General features: G+C 43.7%; 1 protein-coding gene and 1 pseudogene across 2 annotated transcripts; both read right to left on the reverse strand.

Annotated features, from left to right (window-relative positions):
- Nucleotides 1–4385: 4385 nt before the first annotated feature.
- LOC133107243 (zinc-binding protein A33-like) lies at nt 4386–7628 on the reverse strand (annotated as a pseudogene).
- A 588-nt stretch (nt 7629–8216) lies between these two features.
- LOC133107242 (E3 ubiquitin-protein ligase TRIM35-like) lies at nt 8217–12603 on the reverse strand. 2 transcript variants are annotated; one of them, XM_061216201.1, is made up of 4 exons: nt 12134–12603; nt 9581–9676; nt 9266–9496; nt 8217–8346 (listed from the first exon to the last, which is right to left on the reverse strand). In XM_061216201.1, exons 1-4 carry the CDS (start codon nt 12536–12538, stop codon nt 8320–8322), a joined length of 759 nt encoding a protein of 252 aa, XP_061072185.1. In that variant the 5' UTR covers nt 12539–12603; the 3' UTR covers nt 8217–8319. The 2 variants fall into 2 exon arrangements, with proteins under 2 accessions (XP_061072185.1, XP_061072184.1); XM_061216200.1 differs by lacking the exon at nt 8217–8346 and having other exon boundaries at nt 8509–9496.
- Nucleotides 12604–15278: the final 2675 nt, after the last annotated feature.

Here is a 15278-nt window from a genome sequence, read left to right on the forward strand (position 1 = left end):
AAATGAGATTGATTGGGGCTTATGGTGGAGGGGTCAACACTTTCTTAGTCATGGGACCAATTTTAGTGCAGGGACAGCCATTCTTTTTTCACCAGGGTTAGGGGCAAATGTAATGTCCACCACTGAGATAGTGAAAGGTAGGGCACAGATGGTCAGGGCTGAAATAAATGAAATTAGTTTTTGTTTTGTTAACATTTATGCCTCGAATCAGGGTAAAGAACGGCTTGACATTTTTAAGAAAGTGCAAGCATCATTGCAACAGAGTGGGCAGAGGGAATGTTATGTTATAGGGGGGGATTGGAACTGCACAGTGGATTTTACATTGGATAGGACAGGTGAGGAACCACATTTACAATCATCCACTACTTTATCACAGCTAATCACTCAACTAGGTTTAGTAGATGCATGGAGAATTAGACATCCACAGGTTAGGCAGTACACATGGGTTAGGGTAGCAAACAGCAGGGTCAGTGCAGCCAGGTTAGATAGGGTTTATATTTCACAATCTTTTAGCAATAGGCTACTAAATAGTTTCATCCACCCCGTTGGTTTTTCTGATCACCATTTAGTCACTGTAGATTTACACCTCTCACCTAGCACAAAGTCTAGTTCTTACTGGCATTTTAATGTAAAATTGTTACAGGACAATATGTTCTGTGAGAATTTTGCATTTTTTTGGAATTTATGGAGGGCTAGGAAAAGGGATTTTGAATCCTTAAGCCAATGGTGGGAGGTAGGAAAGACACAAACATGTATTTTCTGTCAGCAGTACACTGCTCAGTCCACCATCAAGGTAAGGACAGCTATACAGGCTCTAGAGCAGGAGATCAGGGACATTGAGGGTAGTCTCTTGGCACAGGATAACCCTGATGGGGAAACACTACAAAGGAAAAAGAAGGAGCTGAGTCTGTTTTTAAGTGAGAGGGTGAAGGGAGCCATGATTAGGGCACGGTTCATAAGTATCAAGGACATGGATGCACCAAGCTCCTTTTTTTTCAACTTGGAGAAGTCTGTCTCTCAGAATAAGCAGATGTTATGTCTACGGTGTCCCGATGGCGGAGTGACCACAGACCCAGCAGAGATGAGGAAGCACACGTTGTCCTTCTACACTGCCCTCTACAAAGCAGAGACCTGTGATGATGAGTGTGCTGCTGAGCTGCTTCAGGGACTGCCTCAGCTGGAGTAGATGGGTTATCTGCAGATTTTTATAAGCATTTCTGGAGACATTTAGGAGCGGACCTACTGGAGGTGCTGCAGGAATGTGTCCAGAGAGGCTCACTACCGACCTCTTGTCGGAGAGCAGCTCTCTCTCTCCTTCCAAAGAAGGGGGATCTTGCCTCCCTCAAGAACTGGAGACCTGTGGCCCTGCTATGCACGGATTATAAGCTGCTTTCCAAGGTTCTGGCCAATAGGCTTAAAGACTATCTGGAGATATTAGTCGAAAAAGACCAGACATACTGCATCCCAGATAGGTCTATTATGGACAATTTGTTCTTAATGAGAGACTTATTGGACATGTGCAAAGTATATAAGATTGATCTTGGTATTTTGTCTCTCGATCAGGAGAAGGCTTTTGATCGCGTGGACCATGGGTATTTATTTTCTACTTTGAGGGCTTTTGGTTTTGGGGAGGGATTTAGGTCATGGGTGGGGTTGCTATATGAGGATGTCTCATGTATGGTAAAGGTGGGTGGGGGGTGGAGTCGTCCAATAAGGATTGAGAGGGGTATTAGACAGGGCTGTCCAATTTCAGGACAGCTATACTCCCTAGTAATTGAACCCCTTTTGAGCAGGCTTAGGAGCAGGTTAAGTGGGCTCTCACTACCCGGGCTACCAGAGAGTCCACCACTGATTGTCTCGGCATATGCTGATGATATTAGCATTTTTATAAAAAATCAACAGGATGTAGGGGGTTTAGTGCAGTCATTAGGGGTGTATGAGAAGGCCTCCTCTGCAAAAGTAAACTGGGAGAAGAGTGGGGCCTTGCAGGTAGGACAGTGGCGGGAGCGGGCAGTTCCCAGTATGCCTGGGGGTCTTAGCTGGGGGAGAGAGGGACTGAAAGTTCTGGGAGTTTTTTTAGGGACAGGGGATTTTCAGAAGCAGAACTGGGAGGGAGTAGTGGAAAAGGTGTGTGCCAGACTGTCTAAATGGAAATGGTTGCTACCCCAGCTGTCGTATAGGGGAAGAGTCCTGGTTGTCAACAACATGGTTGCCTCGACTTTGTGGCATCGACTGACTGTATTACCTCCACCAGAGAGTCTGATTCAGGGGATACAGAGGACTATTGTGGACGTCTTCTGGTCTGGTCAGCACTGGGTGAGGGCGCCTGCACTTTACCTGCCAATACAGGAGGGGGGACAAGGCCTCATTGACATTCCCTCCAGGATAGTGGCCTTTAGAATACAGGCTGCACAGAGGCTACTATATACCTTTGGACTGAGCTGGCAGGATACAGCTAGGCTGCTGCTGAGGAGGGCTGGTCGCCTTGGTTACGACAAACAGCTGTTCCTGCTCCAGCCTGAGGCAGTGGACCTGGCTGGTTTGACACCCTTCTACCGCTCAGTCCTGGAATCATGGCAGGTTTTCAAAGTCCATCGGAAACCTGATGCAACACCAGGGATGTGGCTGTTTGAGGAGCCACTGTTCGGGAACGCCCTCATCGACTCACAGGTCCTGTCCTCCACCAGCCTGCGGTCCAGTCTGCGGGAGGCTGGGTGTGTCAAGCTGGGTCATCTAATCAAGACATCTGTTGGAGGGCTTGGGGAGACAACGGGTATCCGGTCCCGTAGACTGCTGGAAAGGTTGGTGGAGGAGGTCTGTGCGTCCCTGCCAGGGCCCCTCAGGACGTTCATAGAGGATCCAACGCTCTCTGACCAGTGGGACAATGAGTCTGTGTATGTCTTCCCCTCCCTGACTGTTTCTCCTGCGTTTGGGGAGTGGCAGGAGGAGGAGGGAGGTTTTCTCTCCTTTAAAACACCAGAGCTGGGGGAGTGTGAGGCTGTGGGGAAGAAGGCGGTTTATCATACCTGTGTCAAAGTGTCCCACCTACGTTCTCTGGCAGGAATGGAGGTGTCGAGGTGGACTGGGTTCTTTGGTCCGGGGTCTTCCCCGAAAGGCTGCTGGCGGTCCCTGTACAAATCCCCCGTTGAGAAACGGACGGGTGACCTCCAGTGGAGGATTGTGCACGGGGCGATAGCTACAAACAGGCATCTGGCACACCTGGATCCTAGTGTAGGGGAGGGCTGTCCTTTTTGTTTAGAGAGGGACACATTACATCATCTTTTTGTAGAGTGTTCTAGGCTTCAGGGCTTATTCATGGTGCTAGAGCAGCTGTTTCAGGGTTTAGGGCAATATTTTTCTTTTGAACTTTTCATTTATGGTCCAAAGTACTCAGCTGCAAAAAAGTCTCTGCATGTCCTGCTCAATGTGGTGTCAGGAATAGCTAAACTGGCTATATGGAAGACCAGGAAGAACTGCATCAGGGGCCAGGGGTCAGTGGACCCGGCTTGTATGATGGCTGGACTGTTGGCGTCACGAATCAGGGTGGAGTTTGCCTATTACAAACTCACGGGCAACTTGGTAGAGTTTGTGAGCACTTGGGGAGTTAGAGAGGTGTTGTTTTCTGTATGTAATGATTCACTGTTGCTTCATTTTTAAGTTCTTCCAGGTGATTGGTAATAGTTTTGTAAATCTGAATTTTCTTTTATTCTTTTCTTTATTTTTTTTTATTATTTTCTATTTTCATTTTTATGTATCTAATCTAGAGTTATGATACAGGAGACCCGGACTGTAAAATATGAATAGATGTAAATAAAGGGATTTTTTAAATTCAATTCTCTCTCTCCCTCCATTCCCTCTCCCTCTCTTCCTCTCCCTCTCTTCTCTCCCTCCCCTTCCCCCTCCCCCCTCCCCCCTCCTCCTCTCTCCCCCTCCCTCCCTCTCCCTCTCTTCTCTCCCTCCCCTCTCCCCTCTCCCACTTCCTCTCTCCCTCTCTCCCTCCCTCTCCCTCTCTTCCTCTCTCTCTCCCTCCCTCTCCCTCTCTTCCTCTCTCTCTCTCCCTCCCTCTCCCTCTCTTCCTCTTCCTCTCTCTCCCTCCCTCTCTTCCCCTCTCTCCCTCTTCCTCTCTCTCCCTCCCTCTCTCCCCCTCTTCCTCTCTCCCTTCCTCTCTCCCTGGTGGTGAAGCCTGATGTTCTCTCAGAAGGTAAAAATAGACAGATGGAAAAGAGCAGCACTCTGGAGTGACACTGGTGTATTTATTGCACTCAACTCATCACACACACACCACACACACACTACTTACAAAACCACCATTTAACACAGGAGTTACTCATTACGCACACACGCACACGCACACGCACACAAAGTGTACTTACAATACCACCATTACTCAGCAATAATATTAACGTTATATCAAAGAAATTAGACATTTTACACACTATAGAATGTTTTCATTAACATTTCAAAGAATTAACAATATTTTGTTTTTGATGTGCCATTTGTTTCTGACAAATTGTATATTAAACATGTCCAGATGTGATGAAATACAGCCCTGTTATTTTAGCACAATCCCACAGTTCTATTTTACACTCACAGACACCTTCAGTGGACAGATCTGCATCCCGTGAGTAGACGGACTAAAGAATGGAAACAGTCTCTCAGTGAAGGAGTGTTTAAAAGTGTAGAGAGGAGTGTTGTCACTGGGGTCAGAGAATGACACCTCCCCCCTGTCCCAGTCCAGCTGCACTCTGACCCTCTGGAGGTCCCTCTGCACAGTGAGGAGTGTATGTGGGGAGGTCAGGGTTGCATATACCCCACACTCCTGCTGGGCTCGCATACACACCCCCTTTCCTGCTGAAGGACTCTTTAACCACACCCACCCACCAGGCCCTACCCCCCACTTCTACATCCCAGCAGTGTCTCCCTGAGCTGAATCCCTCAGAACCCAGCACACAACACCACCCATCAAATCTCTCTGGATTACGAGGAACCTGCTGTCCCTCATCACTGCGTCTCACACTTGTCAGATCCTCAGACAGTGAGAGGGTGGGATGTGCTGTGTTTGGGTCCAGAGTCACAGGAGCTGAAGGGACAGAGAATGAGACGTCAGCACTGATCTGCACAAAGAGAAACCGTCAGACACAATGGGCTGAACACAGGACTTCATAAAACAGTTAGGCTAATGACCATATAGTGGGAAAAGAAAACATTTAACCTACGTATTTTTCCTTTAAGTGTTTTTTATTTATCATTTATTACAAAATATGTTTATTTCACATTTAAGTGTGCATTTGCACATACGTGTGCAGAAGAACAGGACACATCTTGTCCAGAAAGCTGGGCTAGGTTCCCCCTCCCTGCTCAAACTGAGACGGGTGCGTGGGGGTTGGACCCAAAATGCACGACTCAGAAACAATAGTAATATAAGCCTCAGTGCTTTATTCGGGATGAATCCCAGGAGAGTAGTCAACACAAGCAAAGTCCATACACGTAGATCCAGCCAAACAAAAAGCACGGTGCCGAGGGAAGAGGCAAACTCGTAGTCGGTAGACGTGCAGGGAGGTCCGGTAGCAGGAGAGCTGTCAGCGGGGCAGATGAACAGACGGACAGCAGGCAGAGGCGTAGTCGTGGACGAAGCGGGAGTCGAAACCATGAAACAATCAGCGAAGCAAAAGTACAAAAACGGTAGGCGAGGACGGAGTCAAAAAACAAACGATGGTCACAAAACAGAAATCAATAAACAATGGTCGGTAACAGGCTTGGATCGTAACGTGTAATCAATAGTGGTAAATGCTCAAGAGTTGCGTGGTAAACAGAGGCAGACAATTTCGCAGTGAACAGTTGCGCGACTGGGCTATAAATGCAGGTGTAGACAGGTGTAGACAATTAGTTAGAGCGTAGCAAGGAAATGGAAAACAGGTGCGATGGATGACAAGTTTAACAAGGAGATTAGTAATCGTTAGTAATAAACCTATCCTGCCCTAGCATTAGTAAATTAGTAAATGACATGCACGAGAAACGTAAGGTAACATGAACACATGATTAGTTTGTTAGTCTCTACCCAATCCTGATCTAGCGTTAGTAGTTTTAGTAAATAGAGAAATGGAAACAGGGGAGTGAATGACAGAACGAGAGAGAGAGAGAGAGAGAGAGAGAGAGAGAGAGAGAGAGAGAGAGAGAGAGAGAGAGAAAAGGCGGAACGCAAGGTTTGCGGAAAAACATGTAAAAGTGTATGCATAACAACGACCAGTTAACGTAAGAATAAACATGCATCAAAACATAACACAAAGCGAAACTAAGACGATAATCACTCAACATAACCAGGTAATAAAATCGTACGAAAACATAACTAGACATGACAAGAAAATAAATCGTAACGAGACATAACTAAACATGACAAGAAAATAAATCGTAACGAAACATAACTAAACAACATGACGAACCTAGACAACATAATACATGATAAGACACTACGTGACTAAGACAACATAAATAAACATAAATCAACATAAAACATGGCGAGACAGACCTGAAACGTGACACAAACTCTGCTTTCAGGCCGAGAGTCAAACATATATATTAAAGAAAAAGAAGGTACTAACAACGGCGGTTTGTATTAAACCTATAGAACTTGATTGTACAAATGTATGATGTATGATCAGTGAAAATGAATGACAGTTAAATGCCTGTATTAATTACATATGACTAACCCTATGCCCTGTGCCATTCCTATGGCAATGAGTCATTCTTCAGGAATTTAGCTGGACCTACTGATGAGGGAGAGGTGTAAGTGGTATTTGGAGGTAAATTCCCTCCTGGGTAATGAGTATTGAAAATAAACTCACCATGTCAGACACTGAGTAAGTTATCAGTAAAACTCTGAGTTACAGTGGGGGGCGCTGGCAATGAGCCAGTATCAACAGCCCCTCCTTCCCATGACGAGTTTTAAAAATGCTATAAAGATCTGTATGACCATTGTCTTGTGCATTGCTCTTCTGGACCAGAATATTATTGCCGTAAAACAAATTATTCACCAGCCCTGGACTCTTTTCCCGAGAATCGATCTAACAGGCTCCTAATGATATAAACTGTGTTTCACAAGAACAACACTATAGCCTCAGATATATGTGTAAGAGAAGCACCATAACTAAAGGATAATATTTCATAAATCACACATTGTATAATCCCTGTAAGAGAGAGCAAAGCCTGTCAGTGTTTGTGTAGCTCCTGTCCTTCCCCTTAAATACAGTATCACTCTTAAAGCAGCATTTTATTATGAGCATCAGTGAGATTAAGGACTGGTGCTCAGTCTCTTCACTCCAGGGCTCTTACACAGACAGGACCAATATGACTCTGACTGGCTTCATCAGCTTGTGGAAAGGATGCTGAAGATTCCCCCTGTACAGTGACAATGTGGAGCTCCCTGCCCCCAGTACTCACTGTATTGAACAGTCCCCAGCATCTTCTCACACTCTGTACTTCAGATTGCCCAGGTGCTTGGCCACATCAATCAGCGCTCCTGAGACCTTCTCTGGATCCCCCAGTGTGCACTGGGCTCTGCAATAATATTCAGGAGTCACTTGTGCTGTGGGCGTGGCTTCATTACCATAGGAGATTATCAGCAGCAACATCAGATCTTCATTCTGTAAGAAAATGGCTCCATCCCTCCCAGGGTTCTGCCACACAGCCCCACTGAGAGACACACACTCACAGCCCCACTGAGAAACACACACTCACAGCCCCACTGAGAGACACACACTCACAGCCCCACTGAGAGACACACACTCACAGCCCCACTGAGAGACACACACTCACAGCCCCACTGAGAGACACACACTCACAGCCCCACTGAGAGACACACACTCACAGCCTGACCCCACTGAGAGACACACACTCACAGCTCCACTGAGAGACACACACTCACAGCCCCACTGAGAGACACACACTCACAGCCCCACTGAGAGACACACACTCACAGCCCCACTGAGAGACACACACTCACAGCCCCACTGAGAGACACACACTCACAGCCCCACTGAGAGACACACACTCACAGCCCCACTGAGAGACACACACTCACAGCCCCACTGAGAAACACACACTCACAGCCCCACTGAGAGACACACACTCACAGCCCCACTGAGAGACACACACTCACCGCCCCACTGAGAAACACACACTCACAGCCCCACTGAGAGACACACACTCACAGCCCCACTGAGAGACACACACTCACAGCCTGACCCCACTGAGAGACAAACACTCACAGCCCCACTGAGAGACACACACTCACAGGACCTGGTGAGAGAGGATGGAGTTTGCTTACCTGATTTGTGTGTCCTTGTAGCTCTGAAATAAGGAGAGTGAATTATTCTCACTATGGTCCATACTCAGTCCATTAATACTGTGTTAGAAACCACATATCTGATTGTAGACTACTGAACATGCTTTCGATGTGTTGTAAGATATGTTGCGTTCAGACCAAAAAAAGGAACAATTCCTTCCTTTTCATTGATATTTGTCATTCTTAATAATAATGAATTTAAATCACATAAAAAATATTTGATATGTAGGTTAAGTGAGGGTTCTAGCACACAATACCACTTGTGTTCAGTATTCAAAGTGCTGAACATCTTAACAAGGATATTGTTTGTTGGAGCCTCTGGATTGTCATTATGCTTAATCCTCGCTTCCCCGACAATGACATAGAACAATAAATGAGCTGCTTTAACATGGTTATACATGTGTACAGAGTGTGTGTGATGAGCTGCTTTAACATGGTTATACATGTGTACAGAGTGTGTGTGATGAGCTGCTTTAACAAAGTTATACATGTGTACAGAGTGTGTGTGATGAGCTGCTTTACCATGGTTATACATGTGTACAGAGTGTGTGTGATGAGCTGCTTTAACCTGGTTATACATGTGTACAGAGTGTGTGTGATGAGCTGCTTTAACATGGTTATACATGTGTACAGAGTGTGTGTGATGAGCTGCTTTAACATGGTTATACATGTGTACAGAGTGTGTGTGATGAGCTGCTTTAACATGGTTATACATATGTACAGAGTGTCGGTGTAGCAGGTTGATGATAAAAAGATACTATAATTCACATAATTGATAAAACTTTGAAGAGATTTGATGATATTTGCTAGTTTATGTGAAAAGGTGCTTTAGAGAATACTGTAACAATGATTTTGTATCAATGTTTGCGAGCATTAACAGCAGTTTGTATAGAGTCCTACAGACGCAGAGTGAACAGGTCTTACCTGCAGGAATGAGACCTCTTCAGCTCCCAGCTCCTGTTCTATGGCTCTGATCTGTTCTGAAAGGGATGATATCTCTTCTGTCATCTTCTCAATCTTCTTCTTCATCATCTGACTCTTCTGCTCCTCTTCCTCCCTCAGTGCAGTGATCCTGGCTGCCTCCTCCTCTTTTAGGTACTGCTGAAGTTTCTCAAACACCATCTTTATCTGTCTCTCTGTGTGCTGGGCCTGGCTCTGGAATAAACATTATTCACCATCATTTCAGCACAATCCAGTGCTGCATTTTCAACACTGTGATTTAAAGGCCTCGTACAGTACCTTGATGTGCTCTGCTGTTTGATCACAGACTAGTTTCACTGCATTAAAGGCTTTTAGCTTCTTCTGCAGTGGTGCTAGTGCAGTCCTGAGATTCTCCTGGAAAGAAATGACAGAGTCCACACTTTACTGAGGAACCAGACCCACAGTTTGCCTACACAGACAGCACAACAGCCCCTGCCCAGACAGAGGAGAGCCAGAATGGAGACTCAGGTCACATCTTGTGTAGACACACTGTGCTCACTGAGACACATATCAGTGCACTGCCTCTATGACAGGACATGCCAGGTACAGAAGTTTTGGGGCCCCCTGCTCAAAAAGCCTTTTACAATGAATATCTAAGTGAACTGAAGCAATTTCTTCACATTTTAAAGCAAGACTATTTATTTACATTTTTTACAGTTTCAAAATAATAAAGAAAAGAAAAAGGCCCTGTGCACAGTTTGGGAACCCTGTCAGTTAGTACTTTGTAACAGCTGGTAAACGCTTCCTGTAGCCAGTTAAGAGTCTCTAAATTCTTGCTTTTGGAATTTTTCCCCATTATTCCTGGGAGAACACCTCTCGCTCAGAAATATTCTTCGGCCTCCTTGCATGTACAGCATGTTTGAGATCTCTCCACTGTCTGGGGACTGTGGTGGCTGTTCCAAAACCTTCATCTGTCTATTCTTTGAGGTTGATTTTGAGGTATGCTTTGGATCATTATATTGCTGGAACACCCAACCTCTCTTCAACTTATCAGCCTATCCCCGCATACATTGGGCAAAAGGCAGGAATACACCCTGGACAGGTCACCAGTCCATCGCAGCTACTGAACATTAGCCTCTCAAATGTATTTGTATTTGGTGGAATCCATTCTTCCTTCCACCCACACAATGTCCTGTACCCCCAGCTGCCACACAACCCCAAAGCATAAAGGATCCACCTCCATGCTTCATAGTTGGCAAGGTGCTCTTCTCTACAAAGGCTTCACCATTTTTTCTCCAAACATATCTTCTTTGATGGTGGCCAAAAAGCACATTGTACGAGAAGGCTTCAGGCTTTTCTTTCTGGCAACTCTGCCATGTAGGTCTTTGTTGTTTAAAGTACGTTGTGTGAGGTATGATGTACGTGATGTGACAGGTTCTACCCAAACCCAACTTCAGACTTCCTTTCGATTATTTAATCAACATTTGCAGGTGGAAATTGTTGCATTATGGTGTGTGTGTGACGTGTGTGTGTGTGTGTGTGTGTGTGTGTGTAAATGAAACAAATACAATAAAATATGGTCAGCCTCATGAATGCATTAAACAAATATGTAGAAGACTGCAACATTGCATTACATTACAGAGATTACAACATTACTTATAAAATGGCAGCAATACTAGCAATGTTACTATAAAATTATATATAACATATGCATTACCTACTAACAACCTTATGCCACAAGGTGGCAGTCTAAGACCACAAATGACTACAGGGCTTTGGTCTGACAGACCATGTGACACAGTGAGAATGGGAAACATGGAGCAGTATAGTATACTCATTGCCAGTGGTATAAAAGGATTTAGTCGAACGCAAGTAATATGCATTTCTCACCAGTTCTCAGGCCATTCTATTTGAAATCTTTTTTGGTCTTCCAGACCTTTCCTTGACTTCAACCATTTTGTAATAACATTTCTGACAGTGGAAATGGGTAGTTTGAACATTGAAAGTTTTTATGTAGTCTTCTCCTTCTTGGTGGAAATTAACCATCTTCATCTGTTTATATGAACCCACGGTTATTAACACCAGACAGAACAGCCACTGTAGTTGGATACTTTATAAGTCATGGAGTTACTTCTGAATAAAAAGTACTCATCTGCCTCATTGAAGTTCTAATGAGTAAATCATCTTAGTAATCATGTTTTTGTTTTTGTGTGTCTTGTTTAAATTTTGCCTCATGTCTAACTAACCATTTAGAGTTCAGGGTTGCTTTCAAACACATACAGATTTATTGTAACAGACATTTGAACCAGGGGTGCCCAAATTTTTGCACACCACTGTAAACGGGTGTGACTGCAGATTGTTAAACCACTAATTTTGTATTGTATTTTTTGGTGAAAATTTAATTCACAAAGGTTGTAAAATGAACTTGTCCCAAGTTTAATGTGCTGTATCCTTAGTCTCTAGTGACATAATAACCTGAGGCATGAACTTTGACCCCTTGCTGAGCACTGCTCCTTAACACAGCTCTGAGAATGTCTCCACACTCCTGCCCCTCCCTCCTGTCTCTCTCTGTCAGTCATGTGACATGTAGTTAGACGCTCAAACTGCAGTCAGGCCTGAGAACTAAAATGGCTCCTTTTGCAGAACATAAACCTTTGGAATTAATGTTAATTATTTCTTAATTAGAAATTCTAAATCATTTTTAAAAAATGAAGAATGAAGATATGACTGTATTTCTGACACATTTCTTCATGTTTTCAGTCATACAGAGAGCATTCTCCAAGCTCTCAGCAGATGATAGCACTAAAAATATAAACTTTCTAAACATCTGATAAATATTAATTAAATAAAATTCTGTTCTCAAACATTTACCTTAAACTCTTCAGAAGCCTCCTGGACTGGTAGCATTACATGAGTTCTATGTTTTCTTGAAGTTTGACAGACAACACAGATGGGTGTTTGATCATCCAGACAGAAGAGTTTGAGTTTCTCACTGTGCAGACTGCAGAGCACTTCAGATCCTGCTTCAGCTCTCTGACTTCTCTCCTTTAAGAACGCCTCACAGGTATTCCTCAGAGACAGGTTACAGGGAGGATGTTCCTTAGAAGCTCTTCTCCTGCAAACTGGGCACTCCCGAGATCCCTTCTGATCCCAGTACTGCTGCAGACAGGCCTTACAGAAGCTGTGACTGCAACTCAGAAGAACAGGATCCCTGAATATTTCAGAGCACACAGGACAGGAGAGCTCCTCTTCCAGGAGAGAGGATCCAGATGCCATTCTGTCTCGCTCTGTTCTGAGCTCAGTAATGGCTTCTCCTAAATCTGTAGTTTAGTTTCACTTTCCTTCACTGCTGTTAAAAATGAAATGTCTCTAAATGAATACCAAATCTCTGCTCTCCCCTGTCTATATTTATTCATCAAGGAACATCTTTAAAAACTCCTTAACTTCTGAGAAATATACAGTGAAATTGTTTCATACGGTCCCCCGTGTATCTAAAGCGTCTGTGTGTGAGAAACTGTACTTCTCTCTTCCTGTTTGACACACCTGTTTATCAGAGACATCACTTCCTGCAGGGGGCAGCATTGTGCCACTGAGGTCTGAGTTTATTCATTTATTCCTTTATTTAATTCTGTCACATTCAAGATACGGATGGTTCAGTGGGTAGCACTGCCGCCTCACAGCAAGGAGGTCCTGGGTGTGTGGCCTTAACTGCCGCCTGATTCAGGGCCTTGGCTACGTCAATCCTGCGTGTGCTCAGGTCGTTGGTCCCCGTGTGGATCAGGATGTGTTTGGCCTCTCCCAGTCTTTGCTGTGACAGTAGTTCCAGGGCAGTCTGTATTGTTGGGTAGCAAAGCTTCATAACCTTTCTCCCAGGGAATAGCCGCCTTTTGTTGAGGTATTTGCCATTGGAGTCACACAGAATTATAACTTCAGCCTCAGTGTTGCTAGAATAGATTCTGTATTTATTCAACCTTCCGGTGTAAAAACTAAGGAAATGAACCACAGAAAACTATGTTTTAAGTGAAATATTTACATTTGCTGAAAGCCTCAAAAGACAGGAAATGAAATTGATCAGCCCTAATGCTAACATTAGCCTGCTCTCCATCAAGGTATCAGCACAGATCTTTGAAACATTAGTTGTATATATTACATACAAATCATAAAATGCATTCCTCCATTTTCTTGGTGGTTTGTGAATGACACAATCATTGAGTGACTGTGAATGCAGAGTAGTTAGCCATGCACTACATTACATTAATGGCATTTGGTAGATGCTTTTATCCAAAGTGACTTTTATCCAAAGTGATAGTTGGTTAGACTAAGCACGAGACAGTCCTCCCCAGGAGCAATGCAGGGTTAAGGGCCTTGCTCAAGGGCCCAACGGCTGTGCGGATCTTATTGTGGCTATAATGGGGTTTGAACCACCGACCTTGCGGGTCCCAGTCATATACCTTAACCATTACGCAACAGGCCGCCCATGCTGTTGTTTTATTGGTCAATTACTTTTGGACAAATATGAATAATTATGTATCAGCCCATATACGTACATACTGTCGGCTATATATATCTGCTTCTGCACTTTTATCCAGAATGACTTACAGTAGGCCTGTATGAATGAGATCATAGCAATATGCAAATTGGTCAATTTTTGTTGAGAAGCATTTTAAAAATACAATATGTAAGAGTTTTGTATTAAAACATTGTTACAAGACCATTGTAAATCCCTTCCTATCATTGAAAAAGGCTCACTGACATGTTGCCTCACCCTCTGCCTGTGTTTATAGTAATTAAATTTGGGTTTAAAAGTGTACATTTGTCGGGCTGTCACTCTGTATCAAAACAGCTGTACAACATTTCAAGCTCATTGGTTGAAAATGAGTTCTAACTACCACAGCCAATGGCGTGGGGGCTTATTCTCGTGTAGCTGCCCACATTGCACTCCAGACAAGCATCACTGAAATGTATCACTGTATACTATTGCTTATTATCCAAGCGAAGACTACAAATCTAATTCTTAAACCATACCAGTTTGTTATCGGTAGCAACAAGCAAATTAGCTGTAGTTAGCTTGAAGAATTTACAAATATCCCCACTTACACTAAAATATAGGCAATACGAACATAGTCACAATTGCACAAGCGTTGTGCTTCAGGTGGATATTTGTAAATTCTGTAAGCCAACTAGGAATACTATTACTATTAGTAATAGCTAATAGCTGGTATTGTTTTTTAGGCCAGACCAGATAAGCAATACTATACAGAGTTCAATCATCTGTGTTTAGCCAAACCTTTATTTAACTCAACTGTAAGTTATAGTTGCATCGTTGGTGGTGGACTATCATATCTTAATTATATAGCCAGCTAGTTACATAGCCAACTAACTTACTTGCTCACAATATAGTTGGTTAGCTCAAGTGAAAACTTCAAAAAGACAAAACATATAGTGTTGTCCAGCACACTGAAGTAAAAATTTCATAAACTCACCTGTTCGGCGAACATTTTCTTACGAGAACATTACGAAAAGACGGCAGGCTCTGTTGCGTTTGTCATTGTCAGCTTTCCAAAACAGTGCATGAGAGCACAACTGAATAATAACGCTTTATATTACACGTTATATTCATAGATTGTGGGAAGCTTAAACAGTGTTGTGGTCTGAGGTTGTTTGTTGTTACAATTCTTCTCTTGACCGTTAGGAGTTCGAAATTACCTATCGGTACCTTTGTCGGAGAATACGCATTTTTCAATAAATGAAAATTAGTTAAAATCCTATATGGCAGACTTGGTGGATTATTGAGGCAAATGAGTTTTCAGGCAGAGACATGTATGCTCATTACAGCAGTTCATACATAGTGAGAAATACTGATGTTGAAGTGCTCGAAAGTTTAATGTCTTAGTGTAGCACCCCCTATTGGCCAATTCTCACAAAGTTATGTATGCTGGGGCAAAGTGATCAGTAGTACACATTTCAAGATGACTGAACCTTGGAGTGCTGAACTGTGATTGGTTGATGGTGGCCA

Source organism: Conger conger, chromosome 13 (assembly GCF_963514075.1).
Source record: "Conger conger chromosome 13, fConCon1.1, whole genome shotgun sequence".
Classification (NCBI taxonomy): domain Eukaryota; kingdom Metazoa; phylum Chordata; class Actinopteri; order Anguilliformes; family Congridae; genus Conger; species Conger conger.

Coding starts and splice junctions, on each gene's coding strand:
- LOC133107242 (XM_061216200.1), bottom strand. CDS start 12,538: ATGGCATCTGGATCCTCTCTCCTGGAAGAGGAGCTCTCCTGTCCTGTG. Junction 9,677..12,133: donor AGGCTTCTGAAGAGTTTAAG/GTAAATGTTTGA, acceptor ATTTCTTTCCAG/GAGAATCTCAGGACTGCACT. Junction 9,497..9,580: donor AAACAGCAGAGCACATCAAG/GTACTGTACGAG, acceptor TGTTTATTCCAG/AGCCAGGCCCAGCACACAGA.